This window comes from Pagrus pagrus, assembly GCF_965226575.1.
Source record: "Pagrus pagrus genome assembly, chromosome: 3".
NCBI lineage: Eukaryota > Metazoa > Chordata > Actinopteri > Spariformes > Sparidae > Pagrus > Pagrus pagrus.
The window spans coordinates 16,015,329-16,037,501 of record NC_140187.1 but is presented as its reverse complement, the minus strand read 5'-3'; the positions used below and the strand labels follow the sequence as shown (position 1 = coordinate 16,037,501).

The window sequence follows — 22,173 nt, the reverse complement described above, 5'->3', positions numbered from 1 at the left end:
GCACAACGTTCTGGTACATTAAATTACACATATTAAAGACATTCCCCTTTTGGCCAGTCCAGGATTCAGTCACTGTGAAGTATTTTGTCATTTTAAAGCCTCATGGTGAAAACAGTTTTAAGGGACTTCAGACTTCATTTGAACATCACAGAAATGTTTTGTTTTTGTTTTTTTGGGGCGCTGATGAACACTTGGCTGAGTCGTCATCTAGTACACACTTCTGAATGATGAGTCCCAAAGTCTTAAGCCCCCTCTGTTTGGCCTCTGATAATCCACATGTCACTGAATCCTGGCTGTAGCTGGGCAGTTAGGCCCACTGCTGTCCACACAAGCAGAAGGTTGTTTTTTTTTTTTTTCTTCTTTTGACATTTGATTTTAATTTTAAGGTTTTGACCCCCATCCTGCCTTAACTGTATTTGTGTACAACTATGCAACCGTAATGGCAGCATTAGATGCTTGTTTCTTGGTGTCAATGAAGGGATACATGCACTTGTCGGACCCCATGAAACGATATGTGACCACATTGGATTCCCACGGCAACAATCTGGAAGAGAACGTGCAGTAGAGCTTAAAATACTGAGCATCAGCTGCTGAAGATGCAATATGTAAAAATTTTAGTTTAAAACATTTAAAAATGTACTTATCTTATGAACAAAATGTGAAGAAATAATAGTTCTGATATTATGTGAAAGACGTCCATGAATTGTGTTGCAGGGATATTTTTTAAGTTAGTATGCTATACAGCTAACCTCCGGGCCTGATTACCTCTGTCTGCCCTGTGCTAGCAGCTAGCTGCACAGCTAACTGAGCTAACAAACGAACAGTTGCTACAGTCATAAACAGACTGCAGTCCTTAGGGGATAATGGTATTATCAGCATTGGTATTCTTCACAACCTATACAATTATACATAACTGCAATAAGAAAAAGTGCAAAAACACATGTATTTATTGTCCTGTACACAATCCAAAGACCACATGCTGGCTGGCTCACTGACCTATGCAGTAGGCTGCTAGTATTTAACCTGTTGAGTGCCCCTAGAAGTGTATTTCTGTACTCCATATGTGACTGACAAACACTCACTGGTCCAAGATTTTAGCTTCCTACCCAAAGCCAACATTGCTCTCCCCAAGCATAGATATATTTTATATATTCTTCAATAACATTATAGGTAAAAATTACTTTCATTTATTGATATATTCTATTTGGAACAACAAAACAAATAGTTAATTAAAAATTGTTGTTTTTTTAAGAGATATAACTAATAAATTCTCAAAAAACAACATGGTTTAAAAAGGAGTAGGAGGAAGTATACACATATCTAACCCTACCCTTCTCCACTTCCTCATTATTTCAAAAATAATTACTTCTCATTTATCTTGTAAGAAAAAAAGTTGATTTTTATTTTTTCCTTTCCTCTAAAAAGCTTGAGTCTTGCTTGTTTTTCTTCCACTGTATCTACATTTAAGTACCAGTGGGAACCAGTAAGTATTTTTGATGCCTGATTCATAAAGTGAAGTTAGGCTGTTATTTGCAAGCCGCTGTTGAATTATGTATATGAAGTGCCACCTAAATTATTTATGGTCTTTAGTTAATATGAATGTGTGTCTTTGTACTTACGCTCTGGACAGGAAAGGCAGGTAGGTGAGGCGAGGGATGCACACTAACGGTTGGTCTATCAGGATGGCGTTCATGGCCTGCTCCACACAGTACTGGGGCTCCAGAGGAGGCAGGATCAGTTCCACTTCCTCCCTATTAGTGGCACCAAAGGACAAATAGGCTGTCACTCATGATTTATTAAACAGTGTTATGACAGCAAACCCATGGCCAAACATAAACAGAATGCTTACCCTCGTCAACACACCCACACCCTGCGCTGGATATTTGTCGCAGCAGACAGTGGTTTAGTTTTAGTGTCAACAGCACAAATGCCACAGTCTCACAGTTCACTTGCATTTTTAAGGCAAATTTAAGAACAGATTGATGGATATTTGGTGTTCCCGTGGTGGGTATGGAAGTTGTGTTGCAGTACTTTTTCCAAATCTTGTAATATATTCTGGCTTGAGTCTAAATCACTCAGTTCAAAAGACCTGAACGACAGCATGTGAGTATTTTGTTGACGTACCGTATCTTGCAGCCTTCGAACATGCCTGTGTCCACGATATAGGGGCACACAAGAGTCGTCTTCACTCCATCAAACTCGTCAGCCAGCAGCTCGTGGGCCAGAGACTCATGGAAGCCCACTGCAGCAAATTTACTGGCACAATAATCCTGTCTCAAACAAAAATCAAAACTGTTTACTCTGTCTGCACAAGTATCAGGTTATTTGCAGTATGATTTCTCAAACCTTCTCAGACTGCTGTGGTATATGTGTTTGAATATGTGAATTTATTAGCTGACGTGTGTGTGAGAGACAATAAAGCTGTCATAGCTTAGTGTTGCAGTGATCTTTCTCCCTCCCTGGTTCACCTCGACACAAGCGGTGCTGAAGAGACCGAGGACGCTGGCGATGGTTACAATATGTCCATGATTCTGGGCCTTCATCTGAGGGAGGAAGGCCTTCACTGTCTGAGAAACAAGCACACATACACATGAGGTCATTATGAGGCAACAAAACTGTGCAGTGTACAGTGACTTGTGGTAACTCAATGGGAAGAAAGCTTATGTTGCACGAGCAGCTTCACATTAAGAGGATTAATGTGGGAATCCTGCAGTCCATAGTGTGAGGGGGATAAAGCTATTAACGCAAGACATTTTACACATCTTGCGTCACAATATGCACAATAACCTGCTGTGTGCAGCAGATTATACAGTACAATGTGAAATTCACAAGCTTCATTTCCAGCTCTCTAAATTTCAGTCAGTGCTGAATTATTGTCTGTGTTCGACTGAGAAAGTCTGTCACCTATACAGCAGGGCACATTAAATGTTTAATAAAAACAGTGACTACTACAAACACTAGTGTTGGTCATTGCGTTGAACGTTTGGATAGTTTGCCACCTTTTGTCACTTTTGACAAGTGAAGAAATTTTTAAGTTTTTCTCTGTATTTTTGGGTCCAGTATTTATTAAAATCATGATTAAGTATTTCTCTTTGTGAGTTCTGACCTGCGATTGGCTGTAAGTTACAACAAGCAGTGGTGGACACTGGATGTTTGAGGGGCAGGGGCGATGACAGAAAGGGGGCACCCCCCGATGCCCTAATTGTACAACAATAAAAATTTTAATTTCTGAAGCACTTTTCAATCTTAAGCCTACAGTGTTTTGGAGATCGAAAGATTTATAGGGTAATATATATTTAAAAAACCCTAACCCTGTACAACAACAAAAAAATGGAACATGAGAGTACATATATCAAGCAGCCCATACTTAAACAGATGGAAGGTAACGTGCAAAATAAAAGAAATGAGCTCATGTATAAATAAGCCAATCTGGATAAGAGAAAAAAAACTCATATACAGCGAGAGCAATTAATATTCCGGATAAACAGATAAATAAAACAGTATATTTGCTTGCTTTCGTTGTTTTTAAATGCAATTTCTTTAATTCTACTATTCGACTAATTTGACTATTTATTTACTAATTGTTGCTTTGTTTTCTTATTTTGAATGTTTCTCTATGCCCCTGTGTCTTAATGATGCTATTTAAATAATCTTGCCTTGCTTTGCCTGAACAACACACATGACTCTGTAATACTGACATGTTTACTGTTTCAACAGTATATCTGGAGATTTAGTACTGTTAAGTCAAAGGAAGCAGGACTTCCTGTCTGCTCATCAGGATGTTTCACTTCAACTTCAACTTCACTTTCACTTCACATTTCATATTGACTTCAGAGTTCTCACCCAGAAGAGGGCATGGCAGTTGACCTTCATGGTCCTCTCCACCAGCTCATCGGGGCAGTCTAACATGCGCTCCCCAGCCACCACTCCAGCATTGTTCACCAGCATCGTAACGTCCCGGCCCAGGTCCTTTCGAACAAGGTCTGCTTTGCGATACACATCCTCTCTGTTGGTCACATCCACCGTGTAGGCGTGCGCCTTACCCCCCATCTCACGCACCAGCTTGGCTGTCTGCTCGTTGGAGCTGCTGTTGACGTCCCACAGCACCACCTCTGCCCCATGCTTGGTGAATTCCTGAGCAAAGAGGCGACCCAGGCCACCACCTGCTCCGGTGATCAGCACCAGCTCTCCATCAATGGGCTTGGTGCGTGGGCGCAGGACGACCCGTACAGAGTTGCGCAGGATGAAGTAAATCACATCCAGAAGCATCATCTGGAGGTCCATAAAGAAAATCATGATGATCTATTTTACTGCTGATGGGGGTGATTGTAAGAAGAAATGTCTCAGTTTAGCTTCAGGTGGTTCAGACTTCACACCTGTTGCCTGTGAAGGTGTGTTTCCAATTGCCTATATCTAAATGTTAGATGGTGTGAGTGTAAAGGATGCAGACAGCCAAGCTGGTGTTTCCCTCCTTCTGTGGCTCTCAGCCTCCGTCTGCAGTTTATTTAAACACTCTCCCCACGGATTAGAGGAAAAACCTTGAGCTCCTCATAAAACCACTTTTGTTGAAAGCTGTGAATGTATGCATTTCATCATTACTGAGCAAAATAACACGTGCCAGAGGGCATTATGTAGCGTTAAGGATTCTTGAAGTTTCTGCGTCTTTACTGTTCACAGCTTTCACATACTGTGCACGTGTAACTCAAAGTACTGTTCTTACACTTAACAATATGAACTATGTCGTCAATATATATGTAAAATACATTATGACTCAGTTTATCTCTCAGTAAGGCAGAAGGAAGATGAAGAGGAATAACACTGTAGGTGAAGAGCTTAATCATCATCATGAGTACTTGAAATGGGACAAACTTCTTTAAGTGAGGCCCCATAGTGTAACACATACCAGGACAAACTGGGTGACTGTGACAGCAGTTCTCAATATTATCAGACTTTTTATAAACCAAACAATCAACCAATCAATCAATGGAGAAAATAATCAGAAGATTAATCCATAATAAAAATATCATTACATAGCTTCACCTCAATCAACTAAAACAGTAAAATCCTGCTTTTATATTAATGCATCAGAATAATAATCTAATGATAGGGCAGTTTTGTATGTTTATTGTTTAAAAGTTTACATGTTTGGTTCAGTGTTCAGTGAAGGAAGCCGTTCAAGGACAACCTTTGGTCCCACTTCTACCTCCGGCCCCTAGAGTCAGAATCATATGAAATGAGAACATAAGGAGATTATGTATTTGTGAACTGTAAGTCTCTGCATTGTTACTTATGTCCCAAGAAGGCTGCTTGTTTCTGTATCACGTTCTTGTTTTAGGCAAACACTGCCAGCCTTGTTTACTGCCTATGTATGCTGGCATGTGAGCCTTAAATAGAGACTCATGGCAGTGAATCGGCATGTTTTGACCCGTTGTCTATAAATTGTGTGTATTTTAAATCACTGTTCACATTATTTTTAAAGCATTAACAGATTTTTCCTACCTTTCAAGCAGCCAGTATTGATTACTTTCTGTGTAGAAAGACAATCAACCTGCAGAAGGTTGAAAGTGGCACAATGAGTTGAAAGAGTATAGTTGAAATTGTTACCAGTAATGTAAAGATGATCTATAAACAGTATGCTCTAAAGAAAAACTGTATACTTATTTAAAATTGGTTACTAATCCACATTTTAAGCTGGTGGCGCTTCATATTTCACAACAACATGCTGTGCAGATAAACACCTCTTTCTCTAAAACACAGAATATATTTACAGAAATGGGTCACGGCTGTAAGAAGGAGGTTAGTTTAAATGCTGCCAAGAATTTTTGCCCTACTGTGAGTTGTTAAGCAACCGCAGCAAGGATCACGTCAAAGTCAGTGCCTTGAACATACTGGTATAGTACCTGAATATTGGCACGCAGAGCAAGTGATGTGGAGCTGCGACTGATTGTTTGCCAGCCAGTTTCCCTGCTAGATGTGGCATAAAAATGATACATTTTTGACTGGAGTATGGTGGGAAGTCATTCAACTGTGGTCGTTTGTGAACTGAGTTATGGACGACACAAGTATGCAACCTATTTTTCCTTCTCCGGTTATCTTCGGTTTGCATAATTACCACGGTTGACTGATTGAATGTATGCAGTGTATATACAAAGATTCATGTTTATACATGGATGCATATGTATGGATGTGTATATATGTATATAGTTTATTTTCTGTTTGTTTTTTCTTTAAACATATAATAACAATAATTACAAACACATGTAAATAAAATAGACATTTTGTGGCTGAATCATGACTTTATTACAATAAAAGCATTTAAAAAGGTTTCAACATTCTTTACCTTTTTCTGATTGCCAAAAAGTTTTTATTTATTTATTCTTTTTTTTTTTTTGTGAGACTTTAAAAAGTAAGACTGTTATTGTCGTGGTGAGAAAATGTTCCAATTTTCCTTTAAAAAGTTTTGATGAGATGAAAAGCCATATTATAAAATCCGGAGAGGGGGTAGAGTGGTGTCTTTATGGTATGCGGTTGTATCCAGTTAGTGCTGTTTACTGGAGCAGCAAATTGACAAGGTCCTCATCTCTGTAAGCTTCACAGTTTTGCAGACACACATGGGGAAAAAGAACCACAGCCGCCGTGGTTATGCTTTTATATACATATGTTTCTCTCTTCCATACATCACAACTCTTATCGTGTGGTGTTTTGGGTAGTGTAATAAGTATTTCAGTCCCACCCACGCTCCCCTCTTTCTGTTCCTATCTGCTCCCTCTACGCACACAGTAGAAGGCTAATGGGAATCTTAGCTCGAGCTGAGGCCTGCACTGTCAACTCTGTTGTTCTTTTTGCATGAATAACCTCGGCCATAGGAGTTTCAGTAATCCACTCTTTTCACATGTTGAGGCACACATGGGCCTGGGAAGCTGGCTGCTTCACCAACAGGTCCAGAGAGAGAGAGAGAGTGAGGCAGTGAAACTGAATTTTTTACTGTTGTTTATCCTTCCTTTTATTTATATTTATGCCATTAATGGGGGTCTATATTTAACTTTTATTCTAGTATTATTATTATTATTATTCTGTATTTTTCTTTTCTGTGTATAGTAATGTGGCTACATCACTCAACGGAGCATTTAAGGGCAATGTAGGGCAGGCTAATGCTTAAACTCTTGTTTTCTAGATGACAAACTATGTAAAAAATCTAAATGCAGAGGGAGGAAATCTAATTTTCAGTTTCTCTAATCAAGCTTGGACAAGATCAGCAAAACAACACAGTTGATGAGGTTACAAATGAACTGTAAAAGCCTGCATTTATTAATATTCATAACAGATCCAATCAAATTATTGCATAACTGATTTTACAGTCACAGTAAACTCAGTTTTGTGGGTTTTCTTGTCCATTTTACTTCACCTACATGTGGTGAACTGTTCCTTTAAGAGATGCAGAGTTGACACATGAATAACTTCCAACTCACCGACCAGCTTCAGCAGCTCCTGATGGTCGCAGACACTTCTGACCTAACTGAACATAACAGGAGTTAATTGTAGGGACAGTCCTCTGGTGAATAACCTTTGACAGGGACTGGTTGAAACTGTTGCACTAAACTATCTACAGTCCATGTGCGTGGTGCTTCGTGATGACAGTGTGGAGGAGCAGCAGCTCTGTCACTTTGGTGTGTCTCGGGGTGTCTCTCTTCCTCGTCGGGCCGTGTCAGTCGGCCTGTCGGGATGCGGGTCTGTGCTGCACCGGCCGGAACGCCTCATGCATCAGCAGAGGATGGAGGTCTGACCGGACCTATGGCTCCTGTTACTGCGACCAAGCCTGCGGGTCCACCCTGGACTGCTGCCACGACTATGAGACAGCCTGTCCAGGTGGGTTTGTACTGATGTTGATTTCATGTTGAACTACAGAAATATTCTCCACTACAGTGTGTAAATTTGTTTAGGACCTGTACAATCATTCAGACGGTTTAGTGTCAATATCACACTGTAAAAAAAATGCATTAAAGGGGCAGTATGCAGTTTGTGGAGAAGAAATTCAAACTCAGAATTTTAGTATTTACAATATTAATGAGGTAATAATACAAACTTTTTTTCCCCATAATTTAATAAACAAGCTGTTCTCAGAGGAAAATAAGGTCCCCAGAACACTGTTTGAAGCTAGAAAGGTGGCAGGGTCCGCCACATGTAAACAGAGTAAAATAGTAAGAAACTGCGTTGACAAAGAGAAAACAAAGAGAGTTTGTTTATTTTGTTTGTTTAGGCTAAAAGATCTTTCTCTGCTGATTAAAATGTCTTCTCTTAAACTACACAGTGCACCTTTTAAAAAATGTAGCCTACTTTAGTAAAAGTTCAATGGTTTTATGAACGAGAAATAGCCTCCTCAAAGTATCAGTAGTGTCATTAGGCACCATAACAAGGCTATATTATCTGATTATTATTACTGTAGCATTGCTGTTCATGAGGTGGACCTCATTAACAAAGCCTATTTTACATACATCAGTATGTTTGTTAAAGCTGCTCAGCGTTGTTGTCCTTTTAGCTAACTTCACATCATTTTGCAATTAGCAATCTGTTCACGATCAGACAGGACCGCCCCTTTATGGAGTTCTCTGTCCCGATTGGATAAAGTAGACAGGGATACCAGAAAATGTATTTTTTGTTTTTGTTGCATTTTGAGCAGATGGAGGAGAGACATGAATTGGAATAAAGAGTTGTTTAACATTTATTTTAATAGAAATATATCACTTAACAGCTTTAAAAACTCTTGACAATAAATCACTGTAGAAACTCATTCAAGGGTTTAACATTTTTTTTAATGTTAACATTAATTTGTAAAGTATTGTAAGGTAACATTTATAGTTATTTCACTGTTAAATATATATAAAATAAACCATTTTTTAAGTTGCAAGTTTATAATGGTCATCCAAATAATGTTTGTGAAGAGCTACACAGTATTTATTAACCACTTATAAAGTATTGCGAACATCAGCTGCACCTCAACAATACGCAATTGCTTAATAAATAGTTAATAAATCAATTAATTGTTTGTTAACGGTGAAATAACTATTATCTAAATTTTAATTAACTATCAATTTACTATTTACAATGATGGTTATTATAAAGTGTTACACCATTTCATCATATAAATCAGGAAAACGATAAAAAACAAAAAATGTAACAAATACAATTTTAACCAAATTATATTATTAAAGTTTTGTATTAAAAGATACATGTTTATATTGTGGAAGGCTGGTTGGCCTTTAAAAGTCCTTCCAAATGCTTATAGTGATAGTGAGATCTTAACAAGAGGCCAGAGGTTTGATCTCCACTGATATAAAAACCTAACCAGTTGAAGCATGAAATTAATGATACTCCATGTGTGTCACACATCAGCCGTGTCCTGTGTGGTGAGTGAGTGGACGCAGTGGTCAGGCTGTGCCGAGCCCTGCAGGGCGACAGTCCGCAGGCGGAGCAGGACCGTCCTGCAGGAGCCGCTCAATGCAGGCAAACCCTGTCCCCATCTGGAGGAGCATGCCGGCTGTGCAGAGTACTGGACTCATCGAGGGCACTGTCACAACTCACTTGGTGAGTAAAAACTACCCGGATCCTTCCACAAGTCCACGTGATCATCACAATATTCTCTGACATTCTTCAATAAAAATCATAGTCGGTGTAATTACTTCATGTTGTTATCCAGCCCACCTCGCAGCTCACCTGCCTGGAGCTGCTGATGTATGGGGTGTGCAGCAATTTGTAGTTGTGTAAGCAGTATGATTTGTAGCCACTAGACGTATCTGAACGTGCCTGTGAACGAAGCTGTTCGTACCTGCTTTTTCTGTCTTCAAAATTTAAAATAAACCATACAAGACGTCACCTCATCAGTGCAGATTTACCTGTATTTCCTCTTCACGTCCTCAATTTGAAAATTACAGAGCAGAGAATTCTATGTTCACGAACATCTTACCAGCAAATGCTCATTGTAAATGTATGTGGCCTCAGTATTACAACATATGGTCACACGTAATGTTCTTATCACGGATACTCCCCCTGCAGTCCCAGCGCTTATTATCACGGGTGGCTATGGCAACGCCAGGAAGAAAAGAGACATCCCTGACAGCAGCGACATTATAGGGTAACATGCCTCCAGCAAAATGTGAAATTACACTCATATTTGAATTCAGCCTGAGATTAGTTTGTGTGTGTGTGTGTGTGTGTGTGTGTGTGTGTGTGTGTGTGTGTGTGTGTGTAAAATAGGTATTGTGTCCAGTTTCAGTTGACCTCTCTGACAAAAGGATGCCAGCAGAGCGGAGGCCCTCACACCCAGTGGATGCAGTACCTGAGGGAGGGGCACCATGTGTGTGTCGAGTGCCAGCCACCTGCTCTCGCTGCTGGACAGACACACTGCGCAGGAGACGGAGGGGAAAATGACGCAGACAGGTAACAACAAAAATAATGGCAAATATTGTCACATCGATAGATAAAAATAAGAAAAAAGAAAAGTTATGTTTAGCGGGTAACATTACAAAGCCTCAGAGTTTAAAGCTTGTGTTGTTCAGGAAGTGTTAATAACCATAAGAGATAAGGTATTTGTTTTTAAAGCCCAGCTAAAGGTTTATTCAACCATGAAATTAGCTTGAAGTTTGTTTTGCTCATATGTAAAGAAATTCAGTGTTGAACATAACTTCACTACACTAATGAAGGTGACCTTTCACTCCGTGGCAGTCAAATATTGTGTAATTACCAGCAAAAACACTAAAAGTAATTATGATTCTAACTCATATAAAAAGAAGGAAATTGCCTTTTTTGATTCATGGTCCAAGAATTAAACATTTAAGCAAACAAGAATTCACTGTATGAGGGAAAGAATCAGCGAAAATTTGACAAAGGTGTGAAGAAAACAATGAAATTGGTATCTGCTTAACTGCCAGGGAGTAATAGTTCAGTTTGACATTTTGGAAAATACACTTGAGAAGATTGTTTCCACTATCACATCTGTGCTGGAAATATGTAGCTGGAGCTGGAGGGCAGATTTTGATACTTTTGGACAGTGCCAGGCTAGCTGTGTTACCATTTCCTTACTCCAAACTGAGCTTACCAGCTTCTAACTGCAGCTTCATATTTTCTGTACACTCAAGATTGTGGAGAACAATCTTCTCTACTTACTCTTCACAAAAAGGTAAATTATCATATATTCTAAATTGTGGATAGGATATACTTCAATATAAATTATTATCAGTATAACCATAAGTCACTTACCATAAAAAAATGAAAACCTGAAAAAGCACAATAGAAAACACAAATATTGGTATTTTAAAGTGTGACCATGTAGTCTTTGAGAGCTGTCCATTTGAAGTCCTTTCTTCTATACATCGAAGGTTGTATTTACATTCAGAGTTATTTATCAAATAGCATGTTGTATACTTGGTTTCACAAATGTGATGAATGCATTTCCTGATTTTATCTTAAAAGTTGCAAACTTGCATTGTTTGCAGCCTTGTTTCCTAGCAAGCAGTCTGCTTGTTTTCTGCCTTTACATTGCCAATAAAGTCAGCCACCACCTGTAGATCAGTGGAATAGTCACTGGTGTGCATGTGTGCTGCATGTGCATCCTCTTGCACATGCATGAGACTTAACTAAACTAAACAGGGACCCGCTCGTAGAAAAATACCCTTTAGCGATACCTGAGGTCAAAACTGGACAGGGAACCTTTAAACCTGAGGTAGGTTCACCCTGAATGTAACCCTAGCCATATCCACAGGCGGTGTTTTTGAGTGGGCTTGTATTTGAATGAAACAGGAGTATATCTGCAGTATGCTCTTATCTGAGCAGCCAATAAAGATTGTCGCACTACATAGACAGAACACTGTTCTACCTGTTATTGTTTCTGACACAATATCTGTGTTTGTATTTTGAGAGGTACAGTGACGGATAGGGTGCCAATACATGTATCAGCTCACAAATCCAGGGTTTGTTTTTCATCCCAGACCACTAATTTACACCCTATTCTCAGATCTTGTTGCCAAAAGTGAGGACAACCACTAGATGGCAACATTGTTCATCACTTGGATTTAAACAGAAATCTAACTCTTTTCCTTCATCCTTCCTTCCTGCAGAAGACCGTCTCTCCAGTGGCAGGCAGTGGGAAACCCTCGATGCAGGGGTGTGTGGAGGCGTGTGGGGAGGCTGGAGGCCTGCTCCTGCCCAACAGCCCACAGCTTCCTCTTCATCTAACATCCTCCCGCCTTCTCCTTGGCCGCCCTCCAGTACACTTTTAACCAGACATGTGCATAAAGAACAATCTGACAGTAATAATTACAAACAATCTGCTTTATTAAAGAGAGCTAGTCAGTGCTCACCTGTGCTTTTTTAGTTATACTGACCAATTTTTTTCTTCTCTAGACCAGTGCAACTACATGTGAATGTTTAATTCATAAAGGTGAATGTGTGTCAATAAAAAAAAAAAAATCATATTTCTTAGTCAGAACATAATAACTGGTTCTGTCCTTACTGCACAACTTTAATAATACATTTACTAAAATTAAGGTTGCATAAAAAACTGCTAATTAACAGTGAAAATGAAAGTCAGTGAATCCTAATCAAAATGTAAAGTGATCAGATTTATTTCATTTTGAGTCATCCAAGGGAAATGTTGCTTTTCTTAAGAAATAGAAATATCTTGGGACATAGAGACACTTTTTTTTTTACATGACAAGTACTGGCTCTGTGTGAATCACAACCAGTCACAACGCCAAAGTTACAACATGCACTGAACAATAGAACATTTATACAGAAACAACAGCATAGAAAGTCAACAGGTAAAAATTTGTCTTCTTTTTTTTTCTTTTTTTTGTACAAAACAGACAACCTCGGGACCTACAAACAACATTGTATAAGAGCTGGCTAAGGTCGTTCAAATATCTTTTTTTTTTCAATTCCCTGGAAACAGTGTACTTACAAAGACTGATGGCTTAGGCAAGGTTGGGGTCAATTCCACTGAGAGACGTAGAAAAAATATAGTTTATGCTTTTAATTTGTACTAGGTTGTAATTTGTCTCATGCTCTAATACTGGTTCCTTTTATAGTGTCATGTGTGATGTGTGTTTTACTCCATCAAGGCATCCTGAATCGACCCCAACCCTGTAATACAGTGTTAGATTCAGAGTATGTGGAATAGGGCTACTTGCTAAAGCAGTGGTTCTCACTGGGTTTTGGAAACTACCACACGTCCTCGAAAAGGGTCCTATGGGGTTCTTACAGAAATTAAAAAGACTTGAACCTCTTTACAGATAAATTTAGCAGCTAGCGTGACAACCAAATACTATTTTAGGTTTCAACTAAATGCATTTACTGTACAGTGGGGAGTTTTGTGGTGGAAATGTCTGCGAAAACTGTGCTCTTCATCTGAATCTGTGTCAATAAATGAGAAATCAAACAAGTCACTTGAGTGTGTTTTCTTCATAAAGCATGACAGTTTAGACATGGAATTTTTCCAAAGGGATCTCATTGAAATGAAAAGCTCTTTTATACCATTAGATTCATTAATTTGAATGGCCCCCTTAAGATGGAGGGAAGTAAAGTGCCCAAATAAATAACAAGGATGAGATGTAAAAATAAATGAATATTTTGTGTATTGTTGTGGTATTATGTCACAGTATCGCAGTCTAGGTATTAAATCACAATACCAGGCTTGATGTTTCTTTGCACTACATTGTCTAAAGGTTAGTATCATACTACTGTCAGGATTTCATGTGTGTTCATGTGAGTGTGTGTATGCACATGGGTGCCCATATTAAATCTCAGTTCTCTACAATACTGCTTGCTGCCGATTAATGGAATATTGATTGTCATCATTGTTTAGAGATATATTTCAGTGAAAAATGGTCCCTGACTACCATACATAGAAACCCTAAATGATGGGACAGAGGCTCACATGATGCTTCATGAGCTGAATGCCCTTTATCTTAATGCTGAGAAAAATTAAAGGTCATGATCCAAATTATTTTGTCAAATAATGTAATGCACCCAGGAGATGCATAACTTAAATTTGTGTCTTCGCAACTTAGGAAAACATTAACACATGTTGGGCATACATTGGCCTTGACTTTTCATAAAATAAAGATACATATGCAGTGGAAAGTTAAAGGGGCACTATGAGGTAATAAAACAAATTCAGAAATATACTCCATATTCCATAACCAAATAAACAAACTGTTTTCAGAGGAAAATAAGGTCCCAAGAACACTGTTTAAAACTTGAGAGGTGGCAGGGTCCACCAAACAAAGTAAAACAGTATGAAATTGTGTTGTTCTGAAAGATCAGTTTGATAATTCAGTTTATTCAGCCATGAAAACAAAGAAATTTTGTTTATTTAGTTTGTGTAGGCACGAAAAATCAGTCAATGAAAATCTTTCTCCTCTAATTAAAATGTATCCCCCAAAATTACATAATGCACCTTTAATCAGGAACTAACGCCCAATTGGTGGGCTTTTAATCAAATTTGTTACGTATCTTCACCTGATTGCTGCGCCATCGGACATTTCCTCATTTTAAAATACAATAATTTCATTTAGGGACATTTCTTTGCAGATGATACATAATTTTATGTTTCAAAATAATTTTGAGAGTTATCGTTTTTTCTTTTTGTTGCAGTACTTTATGTGCAATTTAAGACGATTACAAATTTTACGTGACTAAAAAGAAGGAATGCTGTAATACATAGTGACTGCTGCATAAAACAGATTTATCCCTAATTATATGCGTGCTAAATAAGACTCATAAAATGCTTCTCCCATCACTTTTCACAACTGTAAATTAAGCTCCACTTCAAACATTAAAAGTGTGCTAAAGCAATCTTAATTTCTCATATGACTAGAGTTCTCTTGGAATTACAATCTGTGTTATGGCTGCATGTTAGGATCAGACTGCATATAGAATATGGAGAAAACAAAAGCAGGATTCCCCCCAACATGCAGACATTCATATCGGAAACAGTTCATTCTTCTCCATTAAGCTGCAGCCAAACTGCTCTAATGCCCTGGCTTCACAGCAGTCATACACACACGCACGCACACACACGCACATGCGCGCACGCACACACACACACACACACACACACACACACACACACACACACACACACACACACACACACACACACACATTCGGCTCTGCCTCTCACAGTCATTGGTATTCCTTTCACACCTCTACTCCTCTCACTATGGGAGAGCAATATGAAATGGTTCAACTCTGTGATTAAAACAGAAAATGAAATCAGGGTTTGTGATTTGACTCTGGACCACAGCACAACTAAAGATTTTATGTAGATCACCCTCTGTTGATTTTGAATCAATTTTACTCAACACCTACCTTTATAATGACCTCTTTTGTTTTAAGGTTTGGTCCATTTTCTTTGAAAATCTGGCAGTGAGGTTCTTCTTCACTCATGTCATCTAAATTATAGAAAGTTGTGAAGACATAAGACATACCTGCTCTTGAACTTTTTAAAGGCATTAGAAAAATGTTTTACTTTCACATTTTGAATTTGGTTTTAAGGGACGGAGGGGGTGAACAGTGAACAGTGATTAATTCTCTGTACTACAGCAAGATCTATATTCATGTATTACTTTGTTTGCTTGGGATGTTATAGTTATTGTTATATGTGACTATTTATCCTCTTCGATTTTGAATATCTTTATATTGTGATATGGCATAAGTGTTGTTTTTCCTCATTTTAAAGGCTGCATTACAGTAAAATTATATTGTTTTCTGAACTTATCGGAGTGTTCTACTATTTCTAAAATTTGCCTTTACCCACTTCATCATTAAATCAACATTACTGATGATTGTTTATCAAAAATGTCATTGTGTTAATATTTGGTGAAAGTACAAATAGTCATCTCTACAATATTGTCGGAATATCGATATCGAGGTATTTGGTCACAAAAATTGTTATATTTTGTTGCGCAGTCCTTACATTTATGAAGTGCTTCTGAGTAAATTTCATAATATCAAGATGTATACCATGGTCTGGCGAATACTTGATTCTGATTGGCTGGTTAGCTAGCATATTTAACATGCCGTGATATCATATTCATAGTTTGTCTACGCTTGTCATATGCAATGTCACTGACTTTGAATCTTGCAAGCATAAAGCTAGCTATGAGGCAGCTGAGCTGAAGGGTTCAATAAACTGAGCGGACTAGTGTATCTTCTGTTGGTTAGTCGTATCTAAGGTCCGTCCTATTTACTGGTGCAGTGAACAACGTTTCCATTACATAAGAACCTCATGGGATGGTAATGATTGTTTCAACAATAAGTCAAACTCTCAGGTGTTGCCAGGGAAACAGAGTTACTGCTTGTGAAAAACATTTTGATCACAAAACACATAAAGATATGTTAAAGATAATGGTGTTAATGTTTTTTTCCGTTGGCAAGTGACCATGGTATACGCATGGTATTCTAAGGCCATATTGCCTATTACATTGCCATGTTATGTTTCTTTCAGGAATTTCACCAGTTGTGTTCAGTAAATGTTCATTCTTGTAATATGTAGTTTTAATAGTGACCTGTGTTACGTAAGACTGCTGCTCTCCGCTATGTGCTAATATAAACAGATAATAGAGAAATGATTTGTGGGGAATTATAGTTTTCATGGGATGCTACATAGTTTTGGACGTAGACAAAACAATGCACAAGGTCCTTACATCATAATGTTGCTTTGACACAGTACTCATAAATATGCACAGTGAGGAGTGGTTCTGCTGACAGGTTACTACTGTGCACACCTGTCACTTTATGGGTGCATGCCCGTGTGTGTTCTTGTATATGTGTTGAACGCATGCAACCAGACCTTCCCGCCCCAATTAACAAACTGTTGCTGAGCTGCTGCCAGCCTTTGAGGACAGCGGCTGTCACCATGGAAACTAAGTATATCTATCTATCCTGAAGATTGTCTTCCTTACCTGCACGTATCTTCAGTGGGTGTGTGTACTCATGCATGGGTTTTATCAGGTCGGGGATTTACAACTGACTTACGGTTAGGTTAACCTGGCTGTGTATATTGAGTGCTATAACAGATTATTTTTAAGGAACAATGTAAAGATGGAAAAACCCTCTGTTTTCAGTATCAAATACATGCATTTTCCATTATTTGAGAGTGTGATCTCTTTGGCTGCTTTCATGTTGGTCAAAGGAAGGCCAATGCATGCTGAACATCTGTTACTGAAATATATTTTTTTATGTCAGTAATAATCATATGCTGTAAACATAAATAAATAATAAAAAAAATTAATATACTTCATTTCTAAAAGCGTCTCATGTTTTTGTGCATGTCTATTGGTTGGGCACATGCATGCTTCCTAAATGTGCGCTTTATGCAGCAAGCTTATTATTTCTGGCTGTTATGTTAGCCCATATCAAAAAATCTTGGTCCACTACCATCCTTTTAAAAATGATACTGAGGAGCGAAAACAATGTCCACTGCTCAAGATCGAAAAGTGTCATCCATTCTCACCATGACATGACAACATAGGGAATAGCAAAATACTGTCAATAAAGAGCGCTCTTTATAACGGAGGATGGGCTGGAGCCTCCAATAACTGCAGCCTCTGCGCCAAGACATTGAACCTCACACAGGATTACTCTTCACAAATGATTATGACACAGCAGACTAGCAAATCACGCATTTCTATAAGGAACTTTCTCTTATCTATATAAAAATAAATCAGGTAAGACAATCTCAAGAGTGTGTATAGATGAATTAGATCACCCATCGACATTCACACTCACTCACACACATGCACACACACACACACACTTGTATGCAGTCATGCACACCCCTAGAAATGTATATGACTAAGGCCAGTTTTGGGAATGGAGGGCACAAGTAAGTAGCTTATAGGCTTCTAGGTCCTCTCCTGTATGTCCAAGACTACAAAATGAACTGGGACTCAGTAATGGGATAGTGGGCAGCTGGGATTTTCTTCCTGGAGATATCCCCCCATGCTGCTAAAACAATCATTCAGATGGGTTACACCGGTTAATAACCGCATCTTAATTTCTCTGACAACTTCCACAGGGATCTCTGGACGGACTAGTTGGCTACCTGGGAGTGCGCTTTTGTTCTGTGGGTGTGTAATACCGCTAATAGGAATGAGTTGAAGGAGGGGCAGTGACATTCTCCAATTTAGAAGTGTTTTTCTCCCAGAGTATTCACCACACATGTTTACCCTGAGCTTAATGCCCACTGGCATGCTCAGGTAATTTGTAATTCGAAATGTTTCAGTGAGACTCTTCGTCTCTCCCTGTTTCCTTTGTCTCTGGCTTATAGAGTGTTTTTAGTCCGTCCGGTGTCTCCATCGAACACAAACACTCTGGCTCCAGCTTCCTGTTTTTGTCAGCTCCACTTGTACCTCAGAGGCCTTTATCTAAAGTGTTTTGACGCCCCCTCTCAACCTTTGGTCTACGTGCCATCTCAGGTCCTACGTGGTTCTCATGAGCTACCCCACGAATCCCTTCAATGGGGAACAGACAGTTCTGACCCAGCATTTTTTGGGCTGCTTCTAAATGGTTGGTGCCTTTCTGGTAATTGATGTTGATGCTGCGTTTTGGGCTTGAACCAGCCAAAAGACGCTCTGAGGGACTAGCGTCAGAGTTGTCTCGGAGATGCTCATCATCATCTGTGTCAGCGTCGATGTATTTGCTGATGGAGGAGTCGTGGAAGGTGAAGACAGTTGGGCCCAGGGCAGTGCTCTCCGGGGACTTCGGTGGGGTTCTGCTACTGGCAGTGGTATAGATAGAAACTTCAGGGCTCAACAGAGAGTGATCTGACAGGACAGAGCTGTCTGAAAGCGGGGATGGGCCTGACTCCCCCTCGCTGCGACAGCCTCCTTTTGGGATAAGGCTTTTTGAGGAGTTGCCAGAAAAGAAGAATTTCCTTGCATTCTCTGAGTATGAGGGCTTGGTGACGGACATGGGCGTCAGCATGGGCTCACGCTCTGCAGTGGTTTGCTGGCCTTTTGCACTACCATGCTGGGACAAAGCTGTAGCCGGACTGTGGGAGAACCTGTTGCTTTCCTGGAGGCCAAGATCTATTGCTGGACTATGGGGGAAGCGTGGATTCTCCTGAAAGTCCGTAGCACAACTGATGTAGCTGTCGATGCTGGACAAGCTTTTCATGTCCCCCACTCCGTCTCTGGTTCCTACCACAGGTGGGCCGTGATCTTGGATGGCCCCCAGCTCTATCTCATCCCTCTGTTTGCCCGCTCTGGAGCCTCTGTCTTTAGCATTGAGGTTTGGCTGGGATTGTGTCTTGGCCATCTGGTTGTACATCTCCTCCAGCTTCTGAACATTTAGCCTCTGGGGACTGGTGGCTCGGGCCTTGTTAGGAGAGCTTAACTCCTGGGCATTGAAGGAACGGTTTGAGCTTGTCTCTGATGTAGCCCTCTTTGGGGTCCATTTCCAACGGCTTGGAGAGAGGTGGTTGTCATGAGGCCGCTCACTCTTCTCTACGACCACATCCATCAGTTCTGCACTACGAGCAAATGCCTCTTTCAAGTTCATGGAGACAATGCTACCATTTCTCTTTGCCCTCTCTAGGGCCTCTCTTCGTTTAAGTGCTTTTTCCTGCCTCTTCTGCTCCTTGTAGAATTCAGAGAAGTTATTTACAATAATGGGAATAGGTAGGGCAATCACCAGTACTCCAGCTATGCAGCATAAACCCCCCACTATCTTTCCCAGCAGAGTTTTTGGGTAGATATCTCCATAGCCTACCGTGGTCATAGTAATAGTAGCCCACCAAAAAGAAGCTGGAATGCTCTTAAACTTTGTATCCTCCTCATCCTTCTCAGCGAAGAACACCAGACTGGAGAAGATCATGATACCCATGGCCAGGAAAAGGATGAGCAGTCCCAGCTCATTGTAACTCCTCCGAAGAGTGAAGCCCAGAGACTGAAGACCCGTGGAGTGACGAGCCAGCTTCAGGATGCGCAGGATACGCATGATCCGAAAAATCTGAACCACGCGACGGACGTTCTGAAATTGCAGTACGCTCTTGTTGGATTCTGTCAGGAAGATGGTGACGTAATACGGCAAGATGGCCAACAAGTCAATGACATTCAGAGGACCCTTAAAGAACTTCCACTTATTGGGGGAGGAGAGAAAGCGAAGCAGGTACTCCATGGTAAACCAGGCAATACATACAGCTTCCACGTGTGCCAGTTGTGGGTTGTCTGAGGACTGGCCAAACTCATCTGTGTCCTGCAGCTCTGGAAGGGTGTTCAGAGACAAGGCAATGGTGGATAGCACGATGAAGAGGATAGAGATGATTGCCAGAATCTGAAAGACACATTTATAAAAGTAATATGAGAAAGGATTGCAGAATTAGGGAATTACATACATCAGTTATTAAAGTTACAATTACAACCTACACAAAATTAGATAAATTAGGTGCAGTAAGTGCTGTCTATAAGTGAATTCTAATGACATAGTCTAAACAAACCTTCAATAAATGCCTAACTAAGTGTGTGATTGGCTCAGGGCTAAGGGATTGGATTGACTTGGATTGACCACTTTTTATTTATTTATTCATAACTCACTTATCAGGCTTATCCACATGAGTGAGTTTGCTGGACTGGATAATAATGCTTAGCAACTTATAAACAAAAGCAAAAGCATTACAGAATACAGCTTATGTGACTTGTGCTTTTCCAAAAATGAAATTTAAAGGTTTCATAATGTAGAAAGGGAGATTTCCATGTTGTTTTCAATATAAAGCAGGGTAGTTAGGTTTCTGTGAATGAATGAATTAATTAAAGAGTATGGTCTAGACCAACTCCACTCCAAAGTGTCATAAGATAACTTTTGTGAATTGGTGCTACATAAATAAAATTGACTTGACTTGACCACCCTCAGCAATGCCCGCAGCACAGCTGTGTTTAGAAAAACATCTTCAGAGCTGATGCAGACACAATGGGCGGTGCCTGCTCAGGCTTGAGAGAGCTGGCCAATGAGAAAAGACTGGGCTTTTTCAGGAGGATGACCTTAAAGCAACATTATGTAGGTTTTTCTACAGTAAAAAAACAGCTTCAAAATCATTTTCGATGGTACAGTGTCTTGTAATAGGGTGAATGGTGTCTCTGTCTCAGCCACCCCCATCACTTGTTTCTGCACTATGTAACTTCAGTGAGAGGGTAGGATCACAGCTTTACATACATGTTTACTTCAACATACAAGTTTTCAACACATAACATTGTTATGATGTAATGAGTTTTGTTTATAGTTAGCACCTACATTACAACTGACAAATTTGTATTTACGACAGTGGTGTCGCAGTCTTGCTTGAGGGCAACAGGCACAAACACATACACACACACACACACACACACACACACACACACACACATACACACACACACACACAAGGAATAATGTCCACAATCATAGTTAAGCATGTTAGCATGCAAACATTTTCTAATTAGCAATAGACAAAAAAATATTAATAATTGACAAAGTGACTTTTCGACCTGATGATAGAGCAAGATGATAAACCAGGAGCTCACCAAAACTATTACGATTTCTCCTGAGGGGGAAATGAAAGTTTGTAACAAATTTCATGGTGATCCATGAAATGGTTGTTGAAATATTTTACTCAAAACCAAAAATGTAAATCTAATGGTGGCACTAGAGAAAACTAGGATCAAACATTTGGGGAGCAGTAATGCTCGTATGAAATGTCATGGCAATCCATCAAATAGTTACTGAGATATCTGGGATCAAAAATGGAGGACCAATTGACATTACCATATACAGAGCCATGTCGCTATGGCTACAGAAAACTCCTTAGGTTGAGAATGAGCTAACATAAAAAGCATAAAAGCCTCAAGAATGAGTACAGTCAAACAGAAGCAAGAAACTAAAAACAGGTCATGTACTGTATGATCACACAGCCTTTGAATGCCCTCCTGACCACTGAAATGTGCACGAAGTTGCAACAGGCAAACAGCCTATTATTTCCACCAGATCAGTGACATGGTGAATGCTAGATAAATAACAAGGTGAAAAGGCTTCAGGGCTCCGTCTGTAAAATGGAACTAGAGCTATTAAACATTACCCTTGTGCTATTTTACACAAGTTTCGCCCTTTCACGGTCTTTCTATATTTAGAGGAAGGATGCCTGTT

The 22,173-nt window shown here is 39.6% G+C and overlaps 3 protein-coding genes across 3 annotated transcripts in view; 1 reads left to right on the top strand and 2 right to left on the bottom strand.

Moving 5' to 3' along the window:
- Positions 1 to 16: 16 nt before the first annotated feature.
- rdh20 (retinol dehydrogenase 20) lies at positions 17 to 4,296 on the bottom strand (the record flags this gene model as incomplete). Its single annotated transcript, XM_084349459.1, has 5 exons — positions 17 to 544; positions 1,620 to 1,751; positions 2,125 to 2,270; positions 2,469 to 2,567; positions 3,844 to 4,296. The coding sequence occupies 5 exons, from the start codon at positions 4,294 to 4,296 to the stop codon at positions 427 to 429; spliced, it is 948 nt and encodes a 315-aa protein (XP_084205585.1). The 3' UTR covers positions 17 to 426.
- Positions 4,297 to 7,584: 3,288 nt separating this feature from the next.
- On the top strand, positions 7,585 to 12,987 carry LOC311255187 (somatomedin-B and thrombospondin type-1 domain-containing protein). The gene is made up of 5 exons (XM_084349460.1): positions 7,585 to 7,866; positions 9,391 to 9,582; positions 10,051 to 10,129; positions 10,252 to 10,434; positions 12,111 to 12,987. The coding sequence occupies exons 1-5, from the start codon at positions 7,632 to 7,634 to the stop codon at positions 12,226 to 12,228; spliced, it is 807 nt and encodes a 268-aa protein (XP_084205586.1). The 5' UTR covers positions 7,585 to 7,631; the 3' UTR covers positions 12,229 to 12,987.
- kcnb1 (potassium voltage-gated channel, Shab-related subfamily, member 1) overlaps positions 12,594 to 22,173 on the bottom strand; it is a 40,279-nt gene continuing 30,699 nt past the window's right edge. Inside the window, exon 3 of the mRNA XM_084349458.1 lies at positions 12,594 to 20,331. Coding sequence (XP_084205584.1) covers positions 18,409 to 20,331 — 1,923 coding nt within the window. The 3' untranslated portion in view covers positions 12,594 to 18,408. The remainder of the gene's footprint in view (positions 20,332 to 22,173) is intronic.

What these genes read in the sequence shown, in the direction of transcription:
- LOC311255187 (XM_084349460.1), top strand. Translation starts at nt 7,632, where the DNA reads ATGACAGTGTGGAGGAGCAGCAGCTCTGTCACTTTGGTGTGTCTCGGG. An exon ending in GCACTGTCACAACTCACTTG is followed by an intron (nt 9,583 to 10,050) that starts GTGAGTAAAAAC and finishes CTCCCCCTGCAG; the next exon opens with TCCCAGCGCTTATTATCACG. An exon ending in GGGGAAAATGACGCAGACAG is followed by an intron (nt 10,435 to 12,110) that starts GTAACAACAAAA and finishes TCCTTCCTGCAG; the next exon opens with AAGACCGTCTCTCCAGTGGC.